At 38.7% G+C, this 18,885-nt stretch overlaps 1 protein-coding gene across 3 annotated transcripts in view; it reads left to right on the forward strand.

The window, feature by feature from the left end:
• The window catches only part of Helz (helicase with zinc finger), a 147,633-nt gene that overhangs the window by 115,732 nt on the left and 13,016 nt on the right, over nt 1-18,885 (forward strand). For all 3 annotated transcript variants that reach the window (XM_013037884.1, XM_013037886.1, XM_013037885.1), the window contains 7 exons: nt 2,589-2,640; nt 3,897-4,087; nt 5,770-5,977; nt 9,575-9,654; nt 12,998-13,571; nt 13,900-14,134; nt 14,526-15,045. In XM_013037884.1, the coding sequence (XP_012893338.1) occupies nt 2,589-2,640; nt 3,897-4,087; nt 5,770-5,977; nt 9,575-9,654; nt 12,998-13,571; nt 13,900-14,134; nt 14,526-15,045 (1,860 nt within the window). The remainder of the gene's footprint in view (nt 1-2,588; nt 2,641-3,896; nt 4,088-5,769; nt 5,978-9,574; nt 9,655-12,997; nt 13,572-13,899; nt 14,135-14,525; nt 15,046-18,885) is intronic.

An 18,885-nucleotide genomic window follows, 5' to 3' on the forward strand; every position in this document is an offset into this window, starting at 1 on the left:
TAAAGTAATCTTCACTGATCCTATATAAGTCCTCTGTATCAGTGGCTCATAAAATTATTTATATATCTGATTATTTAAAGTTATTATTCACATGTGGCCAGGTGTCTAGCTATTCTAGCTGGGACCTCATTTGAAATCAGCCCTGGGCAGAAATATCTGAGAGACTCCATCTCCATTTAACCAGGAAAATGCCAGCCTAGAGGTGTGACTCAGGTTGACTCAAGCCATGTGCAGTGAAGCTGAGCAAAAGTTCAAGCCCAGCTTTAATAATTTACCCTAAACATTATGTTTAGGGCACTAATTGATTATTGCAGTTTTGTGGATCAGATGTTGGGACTGGCTTTCTTGATATCTTTGTCGTGTTTCTCGAAGTTGAGATCAGGGTGTCAACTACCTGGGTTCTTGCAGGTGGTTGGCAAAATCCAGTGGCCTTATTTCCTTGCTAGATAAGAGGTTTGTGGTTTTCAAAGTGTCTCCTAAATCTCAGACCCAGCAACAGTGTGTTGGATCTGTTTCTCTCTCACAATCTCTGACTTTCCTTCTATACCTCTCCTTGACTCCCATCAGAAAGATTGCGCTGTTTAGAGCTCATTTTGTTATCACATAATCCAAGATAATCTGTCTATTTTAAGTCCAAACTTGAACTGTATCTGGGGAGTCTCCTTGGCCATATAACACAGCATAGTAATTCACAAGACCTAGGGATTGTTAGTGTGTGTAAACAACAGGTATAATGGCAACTTATAATGTGATCAGTTTGGAGGCTAGGAAATCTAAATGCTTCTTTATGTCTTGGAACCAGTCTCACCTGTCAGTCACTGGCTCTCCTCCTTTCTGCAGTGTATGATACTATCTGTACTTCTTGTCAGTTGTAATGCTGATGCTTCTGACTTTATCCCTACTTCTGTCACTTCTAGGTCTTCTGCCTTTCACTTTCCTGTCTTCTTGCTTTTCTTATTTTTTTATTCCTCAGAAGTTTGGTGTTTTTGTAGCTGGTGTCAATTGCTGTGAAAATTCTTTTTTAAAATTTTGTATTGTTATTATAAAGGTGATTATGTACAAAGGGGTTACAGTGACGTAAGTCAGGTAAAGAGTACCTTTCTTTTTGGGCTCTGTCTCCTTCCTGTCACTCCCAGTTTTTTCCTCCCATCCCCACCCACAAGTTGTATAGTTCAGTTTTAACATAATATGACCAGCAAAATATTTATGGAATACTAGAATTAAAAAAAGGCTTACATCGATTATAATTCATAAAATTGTGCAAAAATTCTTTCTTTTCTAATAGGCCAACTAGATTCTTCTTTAGCTATTTTCCCCCCTGACATTTTAGTTAGATCTTAGATGTTGTCTATACATACTAACCAACTGACCTGAAACCTCCAGAGTATTAAACTCTGACAGCTGAATAGAGAAATGAAGCATCATAGGATTGTTGCTGTGGTCAGGAAGGAGGTTTTCCTTCTCTTGTAGTTGTTATTCCTTCCTTAGCCCTCAGGTGTTGTGTGTAATTAAATGTGCATGGATCTAGATGTCATTTGGCTAGTGTGCCACTTTTTCTCTTTTGGCTCCATATATGCCAGTTACATGTAGCCAATAGGAAGAGAAAGGTTTTGTTTCTGTGTTTTGAAAGTCCAGAACCTCAGAAATACTGTCTCTTCAAATATTTCACAAATGTCTTTTCCTTTCTGAATACCATGTGCACCACTTCCCCGCCCTGCACCCCCCTCCTCTTGTACTCATGCTTGCGTTGCTTGCTCAGCTGGTGCTCTACCACTTGAGCTGAGCTTCCAGGCCAACTTTTTGCTGGTTAAATGGAGATAAGTTCCCTGACTTTTCTTCCTGGACTGTCTTTGAGCTCTGATCCCTTGACCTCAGCTTCCTGACTAGCTAGCTTTATATGTGTGGGCGACTCAGCTTAATGACTTTTGGGGGGAGGGGGGAGTTGGTTGTGGGGCTTTGAATTCTGGGCCCAAGCACTGTCCCTCAGCTCTTCAGCTCAAGGCTAGCACTCTACCACTTGAGCTACAGCACTACTTTCAGATTTCTGGTGGTTTATTGGAGATAATAGTCCCACGGATTTTCCTGTCCGGGCTGGCTTTGAACCACAATCCTCAGATCTCAGCCTCCTGAGTAGCTAGAATTACAGGCATGAGCCACTGGCACCCGGCCAATGATATTATTTTTGATGGTAGACCAATATGCTATTATATGAATCTGCCATTGCTTATTTAATAACTCCTCCATTGTTAGATTGCTAACATTAATCACACCTCTAAGTCATGCCACAGTGAATATGTGCCCAAATTCATGATTATTTCATTGGGTAAATTCTTGGAAGTACAATTACAGGATTAAAATATGTACATTTTTGATGCCTGCTATATACTGCCAAATTGCTGCCTAGCAATTAGCTGGATTTTTGCACGAGCAAATTACGATAGATAGTACCTCTTTTCCTCTTCTTTTAGAAAAGTTTGTACTTTAAGATAATTATGAATCATACTGCAAATATATCAAATAGCATATCAACGTATTCTCCAATATTAATTATGTTTAAGTTAATTATATTTTTGTTTTTTTCTTTAAAGGGGAAAAACCTCCTTCCTACCCAGAATGATCATTTCCAGAATGATGGAATTGGTAGGTAAAAAAATTAACCTAAGGAAATTTGCTTTTATTGTGTTAAGATATTTGCCCTGTTAAGCTAGGCCCATGTGAGGTGGAAGCAGAAGGATTGTGACTTTGATGCCAGCCTGTGCTACAAGACCCTGACTCTAAAGAGGGAGAAAAGGAAGGGGGTGGAGGGATTAATCCCATTTTTCCATGAGAAAAAGTTCTTTGCCCCTCTGCCTCTCTTTTCTCTTTTGTATGCATTCACAGTCACTTTGAAACCTGTTATTTTTTTTTTTTTGTCGATGTATTGGTATGGCATTTCTGAAAGGTGGTCACCATATATATGTACCAGTGCATATGTATTTTTAAAAATTTGAGGGAGAATTTAAGCCTTAGATACAACAGAAATATTTCTATTCTACACATGTCAGGTCACACACATTTTCAAGATAAAGTTTATTTGAATGGTTTTAAATGTTGCAGAGTTCTCTTTTTAAGGTAACGATTGCTTAGTTTTTATTTTTGCATGGGCCATGTTACGTGGTAAGTCAATTTTTCCCCTTAGGAGCTGTATGGTTCCTGCTCCCAAAGGGCTGTTCCTGGGGCATGTGCTTGCTTGGCGCATGCGCTCTCTCTCTCTTTCTTTTTCTCCCTCTCTCCCTCTCCCTCTGTCTTTCTCTCTTCCCAATATTACAGTATTAGGTTTTAACTCATGTCCTCATTCTTACCAGCTGTGTGATCTACCATTGAGCTAGCTGTCAGTCTTTTTTTTTTTGGTAGGGCCTTGCCTTTTCTTTGTTCACTTGGACTGCTCTCCACCTATATAATGACACGTGGATCACTCTTCACCTATTTTATGCTTCCCCTCATTATTGGAATACCAAGTGTGAGCTACCAGGCCCAGCTATTGGTTAAAGAAGGGGTTCTTGGGCTGGCCTTGAACAAGGATCCTTCTGATCTCAGCCTTCTAGGTAGCTAGAAGTAAGCAAAATGCTTACAGATGTGAGCCTCAGTGCCAGGCTGGTATTCTCACTCCTCAGAAGCTAAAGTCATGCTAATTAATAAAATAAATATTTGTACCATTCAAGTTTATTTTAGAAAACATTGTAAAATGGTTATGATTCTTAATATGCTTTACTCTTCCACACTGATAATTATTTGATTATAAGATATTTTGTGGCACATCTGGAAAGTCTACTTTGTTGTTGGATGATTCAAACTATTTTTGTTTAGGTGAACTATGTATAGCTATTGAGTGCATCCTTTTTCTGTTTATTTTTCAGTTCAGCCCAATCCTTCTGTACTTATTGGCAATCCTATTAGAGCATACACTCCTCCACCCCCTCTTGGACCTCACCCAAACTTGGGAAAATCTCCAAGCCCTGTTCAAAGAATAGATCCTCATACTGGGACAAGTATTCTTTATGTACCTGCTGTCTATGGAGGGAATGTAGTTATGTCGGTGCCTTTACCTGTAAGTGGATGTTTGAAATACTCTTTACCAAATATAGCGAATACTTTTTACTAAAGCAGTGATAATTCTGCCACCCTCTTTTTTGGGGGTTGCTTGTCTTGCACATGCTGAGAAAGCTGTGCTTCAGCTTTCCCAGTCTCTTAACAGGTATCTGTAAGCACCTTTTAAAGTAACTCTTAATGTTAAATTTTGAGATGACCGAAGAAGTGTATGTTGTTGCTTACAATTTGTTACTGGATTATCAGAGACTGCAAAGAAGTTTGCCAATTAGGTATTTTCATTTAGAAGCTTTAATAGTCTTTTGATGTATTTTTTTCCTGAGGAAAATTTGGCTGTAAGTTAAGTAGCTCCTTTGGAGAGTGATTTTTTTTTTCTTCAATTTGTCCTTTTGTAAATCACAAACTAAGGAATAGCTTGTTGTGGAGGCAGAGATGTATAGAAAATCAAATCTTGTGGATTTGTTTTTTTTTTCTGAGAAATTCCATGTCTTATGAAATATGACTGCTACTTACAAACATTACTGTATTCTTGTTTAGACTAGAGATTTTTTTAGAGGACTTCAATCATATATATAAACTCATTTTTATTTCCTTCAAAGTGTTTAGATATTTGAGAATTTTCTTAATTTATATCAAATATGAGAATTTCCAAATTTAGGAATGTTGGCCTCGGAAATAATTTTTTTATTTAAGTGAAGAATTTCTGACATAGGTGATCATTGCCAGAGATTTTGACACCTCTGCCCACATCCTAAAGAAGAAACTGCTTCATTGCAAATGTTTCATAGCCATGTTGGCCCTGATAGTTCACAGTAAGGAACATGGACTTGGTTTCCCCTCCTAGATGTTAAACTTCAGCTGAGTTGTTTCTTCCCAGACAGTCTGGCAACATGATACACATCATCTGCTTTATTTAGTAGTCTGTTAGGATTTCTATTTCACTTACGAGGTCAATGAAGCTTTTATTATATAAGATTTCTAAGAGTCTGTATCTAGCAATTACGTTGTAATGAAAATGATAGGGGTAGTAGTTAAGTCATCATATCATGCCTGTCCCTTTTATGTTCATGTGCAGAGATTATATAGCTACACATACACAAACAGGTTTTCTGTTTCTCTATTTTAAGGTAGAGTTGAATTAATCAAGAACATTAGTTAATGTAATGACCTGGTTGCATTTTGCCTGCAGGAAATAAACATTAAGTGATTGGGTTATTCCTAGCATGTTAGACTATCATTTGAGTTGACACTCTTATTCTATATTCTCATAACTTTCCCCCTCTTCTCTTAATTCAGTCTGTTAAACTATACAACTATGCAGTTATGAGTTAAAAAGTAATTTTCATGGTGCTGTATACATTTGAGGGGAAGTCATTCAAGAATCTAAACTATGTGCCTCAACGAGTAATTACCAAGTTTAACTCCTTAATTTCCTCCCCACTCAAAAATAATCCATTTTTTTTCTTACATGTTAAAGATTTAGGGTAGCCACCTTTTGACCAGTTAGGACATAGAAATGATTTACCAAAGTACCACTAACTTTGTAGTTATTGTCTTGGTTAAATCATCATGTGTCCTTGTATGTTGATAAGGTTATCATGTGCATGTGTTTGCTTGTCCCTACATCCGTTTTAATTCTCAAATATACTTAATGTTATTACTTTATTTCTTGTACTAACCTAGGTACCATGGACAGGATACCAGGGTAGGTTTGCAGTTGATCCTCGAATTATTACACATCAGGCAGCGATGGCCTACAATATGAACCTATTACAGACACATGGACGGGGATCTCCTATACCTTATGGCCTTGGACATCACCCACCTGTCAGCATAGGGCAGCCACAGAACCAGCATCCAGAGAAGGATCAACATGAACAAAATAGAAATGGTAAGGTGCTGTGCTTGGCTTCTTCTTCCTAGACTGCTGGCCTGCCGAGTGCTTACATACTTGGCTTGCATCATAGATGCCTTTGAGGGAAAATCTGATACCTCACATGACACAAATAGGTATGCACACAAACTGCATGCTATTTCAAACATAACCGGTTAGGGTTATTTTTACTAATTTTTCTGAATTTAATAATATTTAAATGTCTGGGCAACTTGTCATTTAAATCACAAGGAATTCTCATTTGTCAGCATATATTCTTGTATACTAACCATTAATGTTATTAAGGATAGTTGATATAATTACCTCTTATGCCATAATAAATAAGAAAAATTCCCTACTGGTTTTTAAAGTTTTCAGAAGTAAAATTTTAGACAGTATAAACCTACAGTTTCATGAGTTTTAATACATACATAGTGGTTAACTACCATCAAACCAAGATACAGGATGTTCACATTACCTTCGAAAGTTTCTTCAGTCCCTTGCCTTCACTCTTGTCCTCCGACCCAGCTCTCCCTAGTACCACTAATCTGCCTCCTTCCCACGCTTCTGACTTCAGTAAATCATACCAATGGAATCAAACACAGTATAGGTGCTTCCATCTGGCTCTGTGTACTTAGCTTAATGCTTTTGTTATTTCACTCGTTTACTCCTTTCACTGTTGATGTGTATGTACTCCCCTCTATGGACACACGATAACGTGTTCATCCATCTGTCATTGATGGATATGTTAATTATGTCTAATTTTTGGCTCTTTTGAGTATAAGTTTTTATTTTTTAGGTAAGTATCTAGGAGGAAGATTGCTGAAGATATTATAAACATGTATTAGCTTTATCAGAAACTGTTGTATTATTTTCCAAAGTGGCTGGATTGTATGCTGGTAATGTTTAAAGTTTTATGTTGTTGCACATTCTCATGAGTACTTGATATTGTCATTCTTTTCAGTTTGACCCTGGCTGGTCAGTATCTGAGAGCATATATATAAACTTCCATATCATTAATGACTAGTGAATGATATAGAGTATCTTATCATTGTGTTTACTTGCCATACATTTGTCCTCTTTTGCTGAAATTGTCTGTTCATAGCTTTTACTCACCTTTTAATTGAGTTGTTTGTGTTATTAAGTTATAAGAGTTGTTTATACATTCTGAAAAATCTGTTTTGAAAATACTTTCTCTGAGCATATGGCTTGCCTTTTATCCCCCACTTTGGTACCAGGGTTTGAATTCAGTCTCTTGCTGGTACTCTAACACTAAAGCTGCTTGGTCCGTGTTAAGTTGTATCAGCATAATTTTTTGGAAGCCCTATTCTCTCATTTAATTGCTCTAACTCCTTTGTTGAAAATTAGTTTACCATAAACTCAGAAGCCATGTTCTTCTGTTGATGCCTATGTTTGAGTTCATGTCAAATAGACTGTCTTGATCACTATGGCCTTCCAAAAGCCATGAAAACAGTGTAAGTTCTCCAGTCTTCTCTTCCAAAATTGTTGCTGGGATTTATAGTCAACTTGTTATTTTTCAAAAAAAATACCAGCTGATATTTTCATTAGGAATGTGTAAATCTTTAAGGAGAATGGAGATTTAGTATGCACAAGACATAGGGTTTGATCCCTAGCATCACAGAAGGGAAATAGGTGGCAAGAAAAACAACCTTTCCCTTCCTTTCCTCTCCCTCCCCCCCCCCAACCCCTCCCCTTTCCTCCCTGCTTATGCCTGCTTTTAACACTACTTATAGTTCAGGTTATCCTGGTAATTAATTATTTCAGCTTTTATGTATCTGAATGTTTTTATTATTTTATTTTATTTTTTGTCGGTCATGGGGCTTGAACTCTGGGCTTGGGCACTGTCCCTGCGTTCTTTAGCTCAAGGCGAGTGCTCTACCGCTTGAGCCATAGCACAACTCCAATTTTTTTTTTCTAGTGGTTTATTGGAGATAAGAGTCTCACAGACTTTCCTGCCCAGACTGGCTTTGAACCATGATTCTCAGATCTCAGCCTCCTGTGTAGCTAGGATACAGGCATGAACTACCGTACCGGCGCCCAGCTAGAATGTTCTTATTTTACTCTTATCTTTGTAAGGTATTTTTTCAGGGTGAAAAATTCTTGTTTGGCTCTTATTACTATTCAAGCCCTTCAATATGATGCATTTGTGTTTTCTTCCTTGCATTGCTTCTAGTGAGACATGGGTGTCCTCCTTATCCTTGGTAGCTATAAAGATTTTGTTCATACTAGTTTTAGCCATTTAATTATAATGTGTGTTTATGTAGTTTTCTTCCTGTTTCATATCTTGGATCTTGTTTTAAACACTGCACAAAGTTTGGTAATTTTCTACCTTTATCTATTCAAATAGATTTTCTATTTCATACCGTGTCATTTGTAGTGATTCCATTTATCCATATGGAGCATAAAGTTCTTGGGTGTTCTTTTCATTTTTTTCCTTCAACTTTTTTCTCTTTGTTTTTCATTTTTGTAGTTTTTATTGCTGTATCTTCAAGTTGACCAACTTTTTCTTATGCAGCATGTAATCTTCCAGTTCTGTCTTTTCAAACCATGTGGTTTTGGCATATGGTTCATTTAAAAAGTAGTGGCATGACTGAAAGAATGTTTTTGAAAAAGAACCCATGTCAAAGATTCCTTCAAGGAACTTAAACAATTTAGCAGTTTAATCTTAATACATGAAAAGCTTTTCGCTTGTGTGCGATTGTTCACATCTATTATAATAGGGCTTTTTAAGCCTTAATTTTGCTTCCTCTATTATTCATCACCCATTTATACTTATTTTGCTATCTTTTAGCTTTAAGCATTATAACAACATCTCTTTCAGAATATCTTTATTGAATATGTTAGCTTTCTGTCACTGTGACATCTGAGATCAACAACTTAGAAGGAGGAAAGATGTGCTTTTGCTTATGGGCTCAAAGGTTTCAGATCATAATCACTTGGCCCGTGGTACACGGAACATCTTGGTGGGAGTGTGGTATAACAGTAGGGAAGCAAAAAGAGAGCAAGACACCAGGGTCCCAATATCCTTCCAAGGGCACTCAATGATCTAACTTCCTTCTATTAGTCCCTGAAGGTTTTACCACCTCACAGTGGGCCCTCACATGAGGACCACGCCCCTAGCACCTGTGGACCAAAACTGATCGGCTTTAGGACATTTAGGATCCAAACCATAGCATTCAGCTTAGATTCCTTTGCTAAATTGGATTGACACAATATTTAGATTCTTACTTAAATGCATTTGCAAATGAACAAAACATAGAGCTTTTATACATAGGCAAGCTACTACATCATTTTTTATGTTTAAGAAAATGAAACTATAAATGTATCAAGATTGATGATTTCAATCATTTAATGTTTTCAAAGGTTATTCTTTGATTAAGTTTTTGCCCTGTCAGTGATGTTTGCCTCATTTGTAAATTTTTTTTCAGAGAAATGACAACTCTGAAAATTTAAGAGCAAAACACACATTGTAATATAAATTAGTAAGCATGAGTGAATAATGTTTAATATTTTGCATTATGAAATATTGGATAGTCATTGGAAATGTCACATTCACTGGTGAAAATTTATAAGATTTTAAAAATATTTTCTTAGGTAAAAGTGATACAAATAATTCTGGACCTGAAATGAATAAGATTCGAACACCAGAGAAAAAACCTCCAGAGCCAAAACAGGTATGCTGCTTCCTTGTAGTGAATGCCTTGTTCTGATAAGAAAACTGTCTTTTTTATTATGCTTATCTTTCATACTTATTGTTTTACAGGGATGTAACAGGTCATTTTTTTCTTTGGCTATGTTATTTCCTTTACCTGATCCTACACCCCCTGTCCCTCCCTGCCCCCCACTTCCCTTAATTCAGTGATAGATTTGTATTTGGAGACTTTGAATGGTGTGATAGTAAATTAAAACAGGGCTGCAGATGTATTGTTGACAGTGATCTTAGAATGGGAAGCGCTGTGGCCTTGTTTTCTCATCACACTCTCTGCGTGCACCCTTAACTCTTTATCTGACAACGTTCGGACTCCAGTTAGTGTTTCTTACTCTCAGGGGAACCTGTGGAGCTACCCCACTCTTCCTTTGCATGTACTCATTCCTTTGCTCACTTTTTTCAGCAGCTCTTAAGTGTCATTACCTTCCGCTTCTTTTTGTTGTTATCAAGTGACTCCTTTCTATAGACTTGAACTTAGCGGGATTTTGCCTTGTTAATTTTATAACATTAAATAACTATTTAGGTGGGTATTCCTTAAGTTCTGTCATTGTCTCAATTCTCTTCATATTCTATGATGCTTACTATCGACTAGTCCAGTCAGTGATTTTCAGTATCCACTTTATGAGTAAAGATGTGCAAATCTGTATCTCTACCTTTAGCTTTAAGCAGCTGCTCTTTCTGTTGAGTCACCTAAGTCTCATAATTGAGAGTGGTGAGAGAAGCTAAAGGAGAATGAGGCAGCCAGGGGAGCCTCCTGACATCAGGGGAGCGCAAGTAACGGTGGTGAGGTCCAGGAAAAATAAATAGAAAACTTGTAGCTCTCTGATTTAGTGCCTCAGTCATTATAAGAGGAGAGAAGACTTGTTCCAGTAGTAGATACAAGTTCCTTTACACTCTATCATTGTGAGTAGCAAGGCCACTCTATGGCAGAGTAGCAGTGCTAGTGAAGTTTCTTGGACACAGCCCTGCCTAGCTGTGTGAAAGTCAGAAGATGGGGTGATCAAAGCAACAGCCTGTCCACAGAGCCCTGACGTCTGACCACTGTCTCTCTCAAGTGATCAGAGCAAGCCCATCACCAGTGGCTTTCCAGGAATCGAAAGAACTTCAGTTAGTGACAAGATGACAGTTTATAGGGAAAAGGTTTACTTACAAAGAGTCTTAAGTGGGTTCTGAGACATTTAGGCCTGGCAACAGCTTGGGAAATTGACACAGTTCTGTCACACCCTTTTCACTTCCCTTGTGAATTACCGTAATGGTAGTTCACTCAGCTAGGTGGTAAGAAATGAGAATGTGTTCAGAGTGCTGTTGGCATGGTAGGGCTCGGTTGCAGTAGCTTTGTCCCCAGCTCTTGTTCTGTGTTCTGGGGAGTGATAAGTTCCCTGCACAGTTTGAAGGCCTTTGGTAAACATGTGCTCTGCAGTCTTCAGTGACTATTAACTCCCCCGCAAAAGGCCAGAAGTTGAGCTGTGGCTCAAATGATAGAGCGTTAGTTAGCCTTGAGCAAAAAGCTCAGGGACAGCCTAGGACCTGAGTTCAAGCCCCAGGAGATGTGTGTACATACACAAGTGTGCACGCATGCGTACACACACACACACACACACACACACACACACACACACAGGAGATGTGTGTACATACACAAGTGTGCACGCGTGCGTACACACACACCCAGGAGATGTGTGTACATACACAAGTGTGCACGCGTGCGTGTACACACACACACACACACACACACACAGACATGTGAGGAGATTGATATATCTTTTAATCTTCTTAGGCCCTGGGATCTCAGATGATAGCCCATTTTCAAGATTTCTAATTATATGTTTATAGTTGGTATCCTCTACTGGACTCAGTCTGGTTGGCAAGCTTTATCTGTAAAAGGAAAGATAGTAAGCTTTTAGGCTTTGTGGGCTATGCTCTCTGTGTAGCAACTTCTCATCCCTTTCATTGTGGTATTAATGAATGTGTGGCTTTAATGAAAACTTTTATTTAAGTTGAGTACCAGTGGCTCATGCCTGTAATCCTAGCTACTCTGGAGGTGAGATCTGAAAAACCTGGTTCAAAGCCAAGTTTGGCAGGAAAGTCTGTGAGACCTTTATCTTCAATTAACTCTCCCACAAAGGCCAGAAGTTTAGTTTTGGCTCAAATGATAGAGCGTTAGCCTTGAGCAAGAAGCTTTGGGACAGTGGTTAGGCCCTGAGTTCAAGCCCCAGGCATAAGTGCGTACATGCCCCTGTGCGTGCGCATGCATGCATGCATGCACATGTCCGCACGCACGCACACACACACACACACACACACCAGTTTATTCAAAAAGTTCAGCGGACTAGAGGTGGAATGATTGAAACCATGGTTTATAGATCCTTCTGTGAACACTTGAGGTCACAGGCTGAGTCTTACTGTTGTTTTTTAAATCTCCAGCATCAGGAACAATGAATTTGGTAGGTCTTTTCTTTGTATATGTTAATGGAAAGAATGTCAATACTATGTAGTGGCAAAAATTGCTAAACCAAACAGGTTATATCATAGTTTGTTCAAAGTTGTTAAATTAAGGCAGTTTAAAAAAATTAATAGTGATCTGCTACTCAGGAGACTGAGATCTGAGGATCGAGGTTCAAAGCCAGCCTTGGCAGGAAAGTCCATGAAGTCTTATCTCCAATTAACCACCAGAAAACCGGAAATGACACTGTGGTCAAGTGGTAGAGTGCTAGCCTTGAGCTGAATAGCTCAGGGATAGCACCTAGGCCCAGAGTTTAAGCCCCACGACCGACACCGCCTCCACCCAAAAAATATGTGTGTATATATATATATATATATATATGTGTGTGTGTGTGTGTGTGTGTGTGTGTGTGTGTATATATATGTATATATGTGTGTGTGTGTGTATATATATATATATACACACACACATATATATATGTATAAATAGTGATCTGGTGAGGAAATAGATGTCTAAAAAGAATAAAATCAGAAGAACAGACTATTGATTTATGTCTGAAGGAAACTAATGATTCTCTTTATAAAAGGGAGAAAATATGAAATTAAGAACAATACTGTTCAAGGAATTGAAGTGTATATGTTTATAAAATATCAGTATCTTGTGTCTCCACTTAAATATGCTTTTTAACCTGTGTTTTTTTAATAATTAAAAGAAAAAATTCCTTGATGGATTGTCATAAAGTGATTTCTGCTGCTATTATTGATAACAACATGTCATAGATTTAAATGTTCTAGGGTTGGAAAAAAGTAGAGAACCACTGAACTCGGATTTCCTGCAGTTAAAATGGCTTCTTATTTCTTTCTAGGTTGATTTGGAATCAAACCCACAAAATAGAAGTCCCGAATCTCGTCTTGGTGTTATTTATCCCAGTAGCAAATTTCCTCGCAAAGATAATCTTAATCCAAGACACATAAATCTTCCTCTTCCTACCCCTCATGCACAGTATGCAATCCCTAATCGCCACTTTCATCCGCTTCCCCAGCTACCACGACCACCGTTTCCAGTTGCACAGCAGCACTCCTTGTTAAACCAGCAGCAGAATAATTTGCCTGAACAACCAAATCAAATGCCACCCCAGCCAAATCAGGTAGCCCAACAGCAAAGCCAGTTGAACCCACAGGCCCAGCAGCCACCTCCACAGCTTTCTCCTGCCTATCAAGCAGGACCGAGCAATGCTTTTTTTAATAATGCAGTTTCTCAGCGGCCACAGTCTCCTCCTGCAGAAGCTGCTGTGGTACCTGAACAGCAGCCCCCTGCCATGCTGCAAGAAGGCCAAAGTCCTCTGAGAGCCATTGCTCAGCCCAGCCCCATCCTCCCCTCGCATCTCAACAACTTCCTTGATGAGAATCCCCCAGGACTGCCTATAGGAGAGGCTTTAGGTAAGCTCACCTATTACTCCTACATGTGAAAAGTTCAGAGACTATTTGTTCAAGTGACATTGACTACACAATATTAATTCCGTCAAGGCTGATTTATTAAAAATAATACTAGGGAGAAAACGCAAAGCAGTACTCAGATTTAATTCCAAGTGCTCAAATGATGGTGGCCCCCTCTCTTTAACTCTGGTTTCTGGCAAATATGGAAAACCAAATTGTAGCTATTTCTTTGTAAAGAAAATCTGGTTGTGAAAACGGGGAAAAAATTAACTGTGAAGCTCTAAATGCATGAAGGCAGTTTTGTTTTATTTTTTGGACAATTTTTCTGCAGACCGCATGCATGGGAGTGTAGCTCTGGAAACGTTGAGGCAGCAGCAAGCGCGACTACAGCAATGGAATGAGCACCACGCCTATCTCAGCCAGGGCAGTGTTCCATTCCCACACCATCCCCACCCTCACCTCCAGCATCTTCCTCAGCCGCCTATGGGCCTCCATCAGCCACCAGTGAGAGCAGACTGGAAGCTCACCAGCAGTGTCGAAGACGAAGCAGAAACAACATTCTCAAGGTAGTCCCATGTAGAAACAGCCTAAGAAATACGATCCCCTGTGTTTGTTTTTCTGATAGTTGTCATTTTAGCGGTCAGCTGGAACATTGTCTTGAAATCAATCCTCGCCTTCTTAAAGCACACTACAAAATTCCTTGGTTGACTAAAATACACAAGTTCTGGATGTGGATAATCTACTGTGGGTTTGCATCAGTTTGGCCTCTTAGTCTCTTCATCTCAAGGCTAGCGCCCTGCCATTGGAGCCACGGTGCCACCTCCGGTGTCAGTCCTTCTATTTGAGACTAATTAATGCTAGCTATGATTAAGTATTTTGTGTTTGCCTAAGCTCTCCTTCACATAGAGAACCTTTTTTTTTGTTATTTTTTTTTCTCATGTTCTCATCTTTGTGTAGGTTTCAAGACCTAATCAGAGAGCTGTCTCATCGTGATCAAAGTGAAACTCGAGAGCTAGCTGAAATGCCACCACCTCAATCAAGACTTTTGCAATATAGACAGGTTCAGGCTAGAAGCCCACCAGCAGTCCCTTCTCCCCCGTCCACTACAGACCACAGTAGCCACTTTTCTACTTTTAATGACAACAGCAGAGACATTGAAGTAGCCAACAATCCAGCATTTCCACAGCCACGCCTTCCACCCCCAATATTCAGCTCACCCTTTTCATTGCCATCTGAACACCTAGCCCCTCCCCCCTTGAAATACCTGGCACCAGATGGTGCATGGACTTTTGCTAACATGCAACCTAATCACTTAATAGGACCAGGCTTTCCCTATGGCCTGCCTCCATTACCTCACAGGCCGCCACAGAACCCTTTTGTACAAATTCAGAATCATCCACCTGCTATTGGTCCAGAGCCATTTCACCCATTGTCATCTCGAACAGTGTCTTCTTCTTCGCTCCCCAGCTTAGAAGAGGTAAGTCTATACCTTTTTCTCATGTTAGGAATTAGGAGACTATGAACAATTAGTACTGATTGATTTAATAATAGGTGTGGACAGATCTTACTAAAATTGATGAGCTTTAAGCTACAATCCTTGTTTTTTGCGGGTTGGTATTTGGGGACTTCAGGTAACTTTGTCTTTTCTAACATAAGAAAATAGCTGTCATTGACTCATCTTTTTTGCTTGAAGTTACATTGTTAATTACATATTTGTTAATAATTAAAACTTCCCAGAGATGTTGCCTTTTCTAGCCAGGGGCCAGTTCCAAGTACTAATTATTTCTCCTGTCACTCAACGTGATGTTTTGTCACACTGAGGTGGTTGATACAGAGGGAAGCCAATTTCCAAATGTCAGTTAACATGAAATTCATTCTGCTAAACTGTTTTAAGGGGTACTTGATTTTTACCTTATAATACTTTAACTATTTCCAAAGAGCTGTTTTGTTTGTTTGTTTTTGTTTTTGTTGTTTGGCCTGAGTTTGAACTCACGGCTTCCCACTCTCTAAGCAAGTGCTATATCTCCCCAGTGTTTAAAAAAAAAATGTTTTCCTCTCATGTGCTTCTTTTGGTACTAGTTCAGGTCCTTAACTTTTAAGACTGCCACTGAATTGGAGAAGAAGGGATGAGATGTAAAATGTAATTATCACAGAATTTTCTATTCTTAGAAAATTCCCTGTTTTTTCTTGTTTTCCCCAAGTGTTCCTGTAAGTACCACCTTAGATTCTTAAGGTCCCCAAAAGTTGCTTCTGATACCCGTGGGGGAAGTTTCATTGCCTTTGTCGAAGGACAGACTTTGGGCTCCGTGTTCACCAGTTTCGCTGCTGTGCATCATGAGGTTTTGCCTTCACCTTCCAAATGTGCTTACAGTGTGCGGGGGGGGGGGGGGGGGACTGTGGCAAAGTTCCAGAAAGCTTGTACTTTCCTAAAATAATAATCTATAATCACTGAGCTTTTTCAGTGGCCATTAATTTTGGAATTTAAGATCTTTGCACCCTGGTTTTCTCAATATTTGGTATCTTTATGTTTGTGAGTGTATAAATAGGTACCTTCAATTGCCAGTGAGTTCTTTCACTTTGCAAAAACATTTGATCACTTTTATTTTGATGCATGAGATTCACATGTGATGTCTAATTTATTAACACTGAAGAAATCTTTTGACAGGAAAAATATTTTTGCTACATTGACATTTTCAGTATATTAGGGTAACTGTTGTGTGTTCAACGTGATTTTGTGTGAATCATCTCACAGAATGAATAGCTCGTGTTCTTGCTGTTTGTCTCCAACCTTTTAAAACATTTTTAAGTTTTAACAATACATAAAAATGTCTTATTTCCTTCCTTATTGTGGATTCTTTGGTTGTCAGACACATGGATAGATTATTTTCATGTGGAACAAAAATACTTAGTTGTTAGCTTAGCTGTTAGTGTGAATGGAGATGGTCTTTTTTTGTCCTTTTCATATTTTGTCTCACTAATTTTCTCTCTTAATAATAACTTTTAGTTATATTTAGAGAGATGGTTTTACTCTGTAGCCTAGACTGGCCTAGAGACCGAGAGCCTCAGTGTGATCCTCCTGCTCCAGCCTCCCAAATGATAGGATTGCAGGTCTGTGGCACCATATCCAGCTTTTTAAAATTTTCTTTGTTCAAATAAAATATATACTTAGCAGGAAAAGCATAGAAATTAAAGGAATAATTTAATTTTACTATACAAAGATAGCTACCCTAACATTGTGTTTGCTAGCCTCTATAGATATGAATACGTAATTAATTGATGGGAAAATTATTTGTTGGGGAAACTTGAACTTCCCCCCCCTCCAGTTACTGTGCCGAGAGACACCACTACATTAAATCCAATTCCGTTAGCTCAAGGCACTCTGAAATGGATTCTTGTCCTATTTTATCATATCTTTTGCTACTTTCAAATTTTAGAGTGTACCCACTTAGAAAATTAAGGCTTTCCTTCTGTGTTCAAATGCAGTGAGAGCTGCCTGTGGCCCTGGCTGCTTGGCTGAGGCTGGAACACAGGGGATCCATCTGGTCCTTCAGACCAGTCTTAGTTGAGTGAACTTGAGAATCCCCCCTGCCCGCGTGCACGAATACACACACACACACTCTCTCTCTCTCTCTCTGTAAAATAATGCACTTAATTGTGAAAATAATTATTTCTAAGTAATACAAAAGAAATAGTGAAGAATGTCACAATCATCTAGGTAACAGTGATAGCATGTAATGTGAGTCGATCTATGGTGTGGCAGTACAAAGGGTGGGTTAGGTATCTGTGGTTAAGAATGGAAAGAGATTTAAAATGAGATTTCTCTAGGATTATAGGCAAGAGCTATTGGCATCTGTCACTTAAAAAAAACAACAATTTCTTAAGATAGCCTATTTCTTTAAGGCCTCATAGCCACTTGTGGTCAGGTACTAAGACAAAAACATCTAGCAAGTCCATCCCAGAAAGGTCTTTGGACAACATAGTTCCAAAGAAAGATTCATATCTATCAGCTGTATGGAACTTCCCTTCCCCTTCCCCTTCCCCTCCCCTCCCTTCTCTCTCTCTTTTTTTCTTTCTGTCTCTTTCATTCTCTTTCTCTTTCATTCTTTCAAATAGTGATTCTGAGGCTCTACTCTGTGAGTCACAGACCAATTTCCAGCTTTTTGGTGGTTAATTGGAGAGTCTTATCCTCAGCCTCCTGAGTAGCTAAGATTACAGACATGAGCTACCAGGACCTGGCCTAATTCATAATCTTTAGACAATTTTCAAAGTAATAAGTTTGTGCCTTTGCAGGCCTCAGATATCATTGAGGCATGTCCCCCTCACTTTGGATCTCATTATGAATCAAGTATCATTATCTATTTTAGTTTTCTGTTTATTGTAATCATAGTTTCTGAAACTGCTCTGTCTTTGGACACTAATCTTTAAGAATTACATTCTGATTCATCTCTCCTAAGACTTCTGTGTATAATAGCATCTTGTACATTTGAATTATTTTGATCTGAATGATGAAGTCATATAATACTGTCTGAATTTGTGTGTTACAGCTAAAATGGTGACAAAAGACATTTTATAGTATTAGATGTTTATACTAAAAAAAAAGGGACCTTACTTAGATCAATAGCCAAAGCTTCTATCTTAAGGATATAGTTTTTAAAAAAAATGACAGGTGCCAGTGGCTCTTACCTATAATCGTAGGCGTCAGGAAGCTGCGATCTGAGGATTGTAGTTGAAAGCCAGCATGGGCAGACAGATGCATGAGTTGGAACTGAAAGTTCAGCTCAAATGGGAGATAGAAGAATCTGAGAAAGAGCATGAAATCCTGAGTTCAAACCCCGTTCTAGCACCAAATAAAACAAAAAACTAAGCTAGATGTGTGCTACTCTCCTGAAACCTGAGCATATAGAAGAAGCCTGAGGCAAGAGGACCACAAGATTGAGGCCAAACTGAACTATGTAGTGAGGCTGTGTCTCTGGAGGAAGAAAAAAGTCAAGCTTCATTCCTCTTTTGATATAAAATATCAATTACATTTATAGTGTGATTTGAAATTGAATCTTGTACTTCATCTACACATTCATCTCTGCCAATAACTGCCTAAGAACTGTTACAAATATGTTATTCAACACTTCTGCAGACTTGCTATGTGTGTCAGCTTTGTGATTTGGGGAGGTTTCTACCATGTTATGTCCTGTTGGATCAGCCTGTTTCTCTCTGATTTTTGTTTTCTTTACTAGGCCTGTGACCTGTGTCTACTCACTGTACTACTGGTTTATGTGTACTGATTATTTAGAGCAAGAGTGCTTATGAAGTACATGTGATT

Source organism: Dipodomys ordii, unplaced genomic scaffold, assembly GCF_000151885.1.
Source record: "Dipodomys ordii isolate 6190 unplaced genomic scaffold, Dord_2.0 Scaffold7, whole genome shotgun sequence".
NCBI lineage: Eukaryota > Metazoa > Chordata > Mammalia > Rodentia > Heteromyidae > Dipodomys > Dipodomys ordii.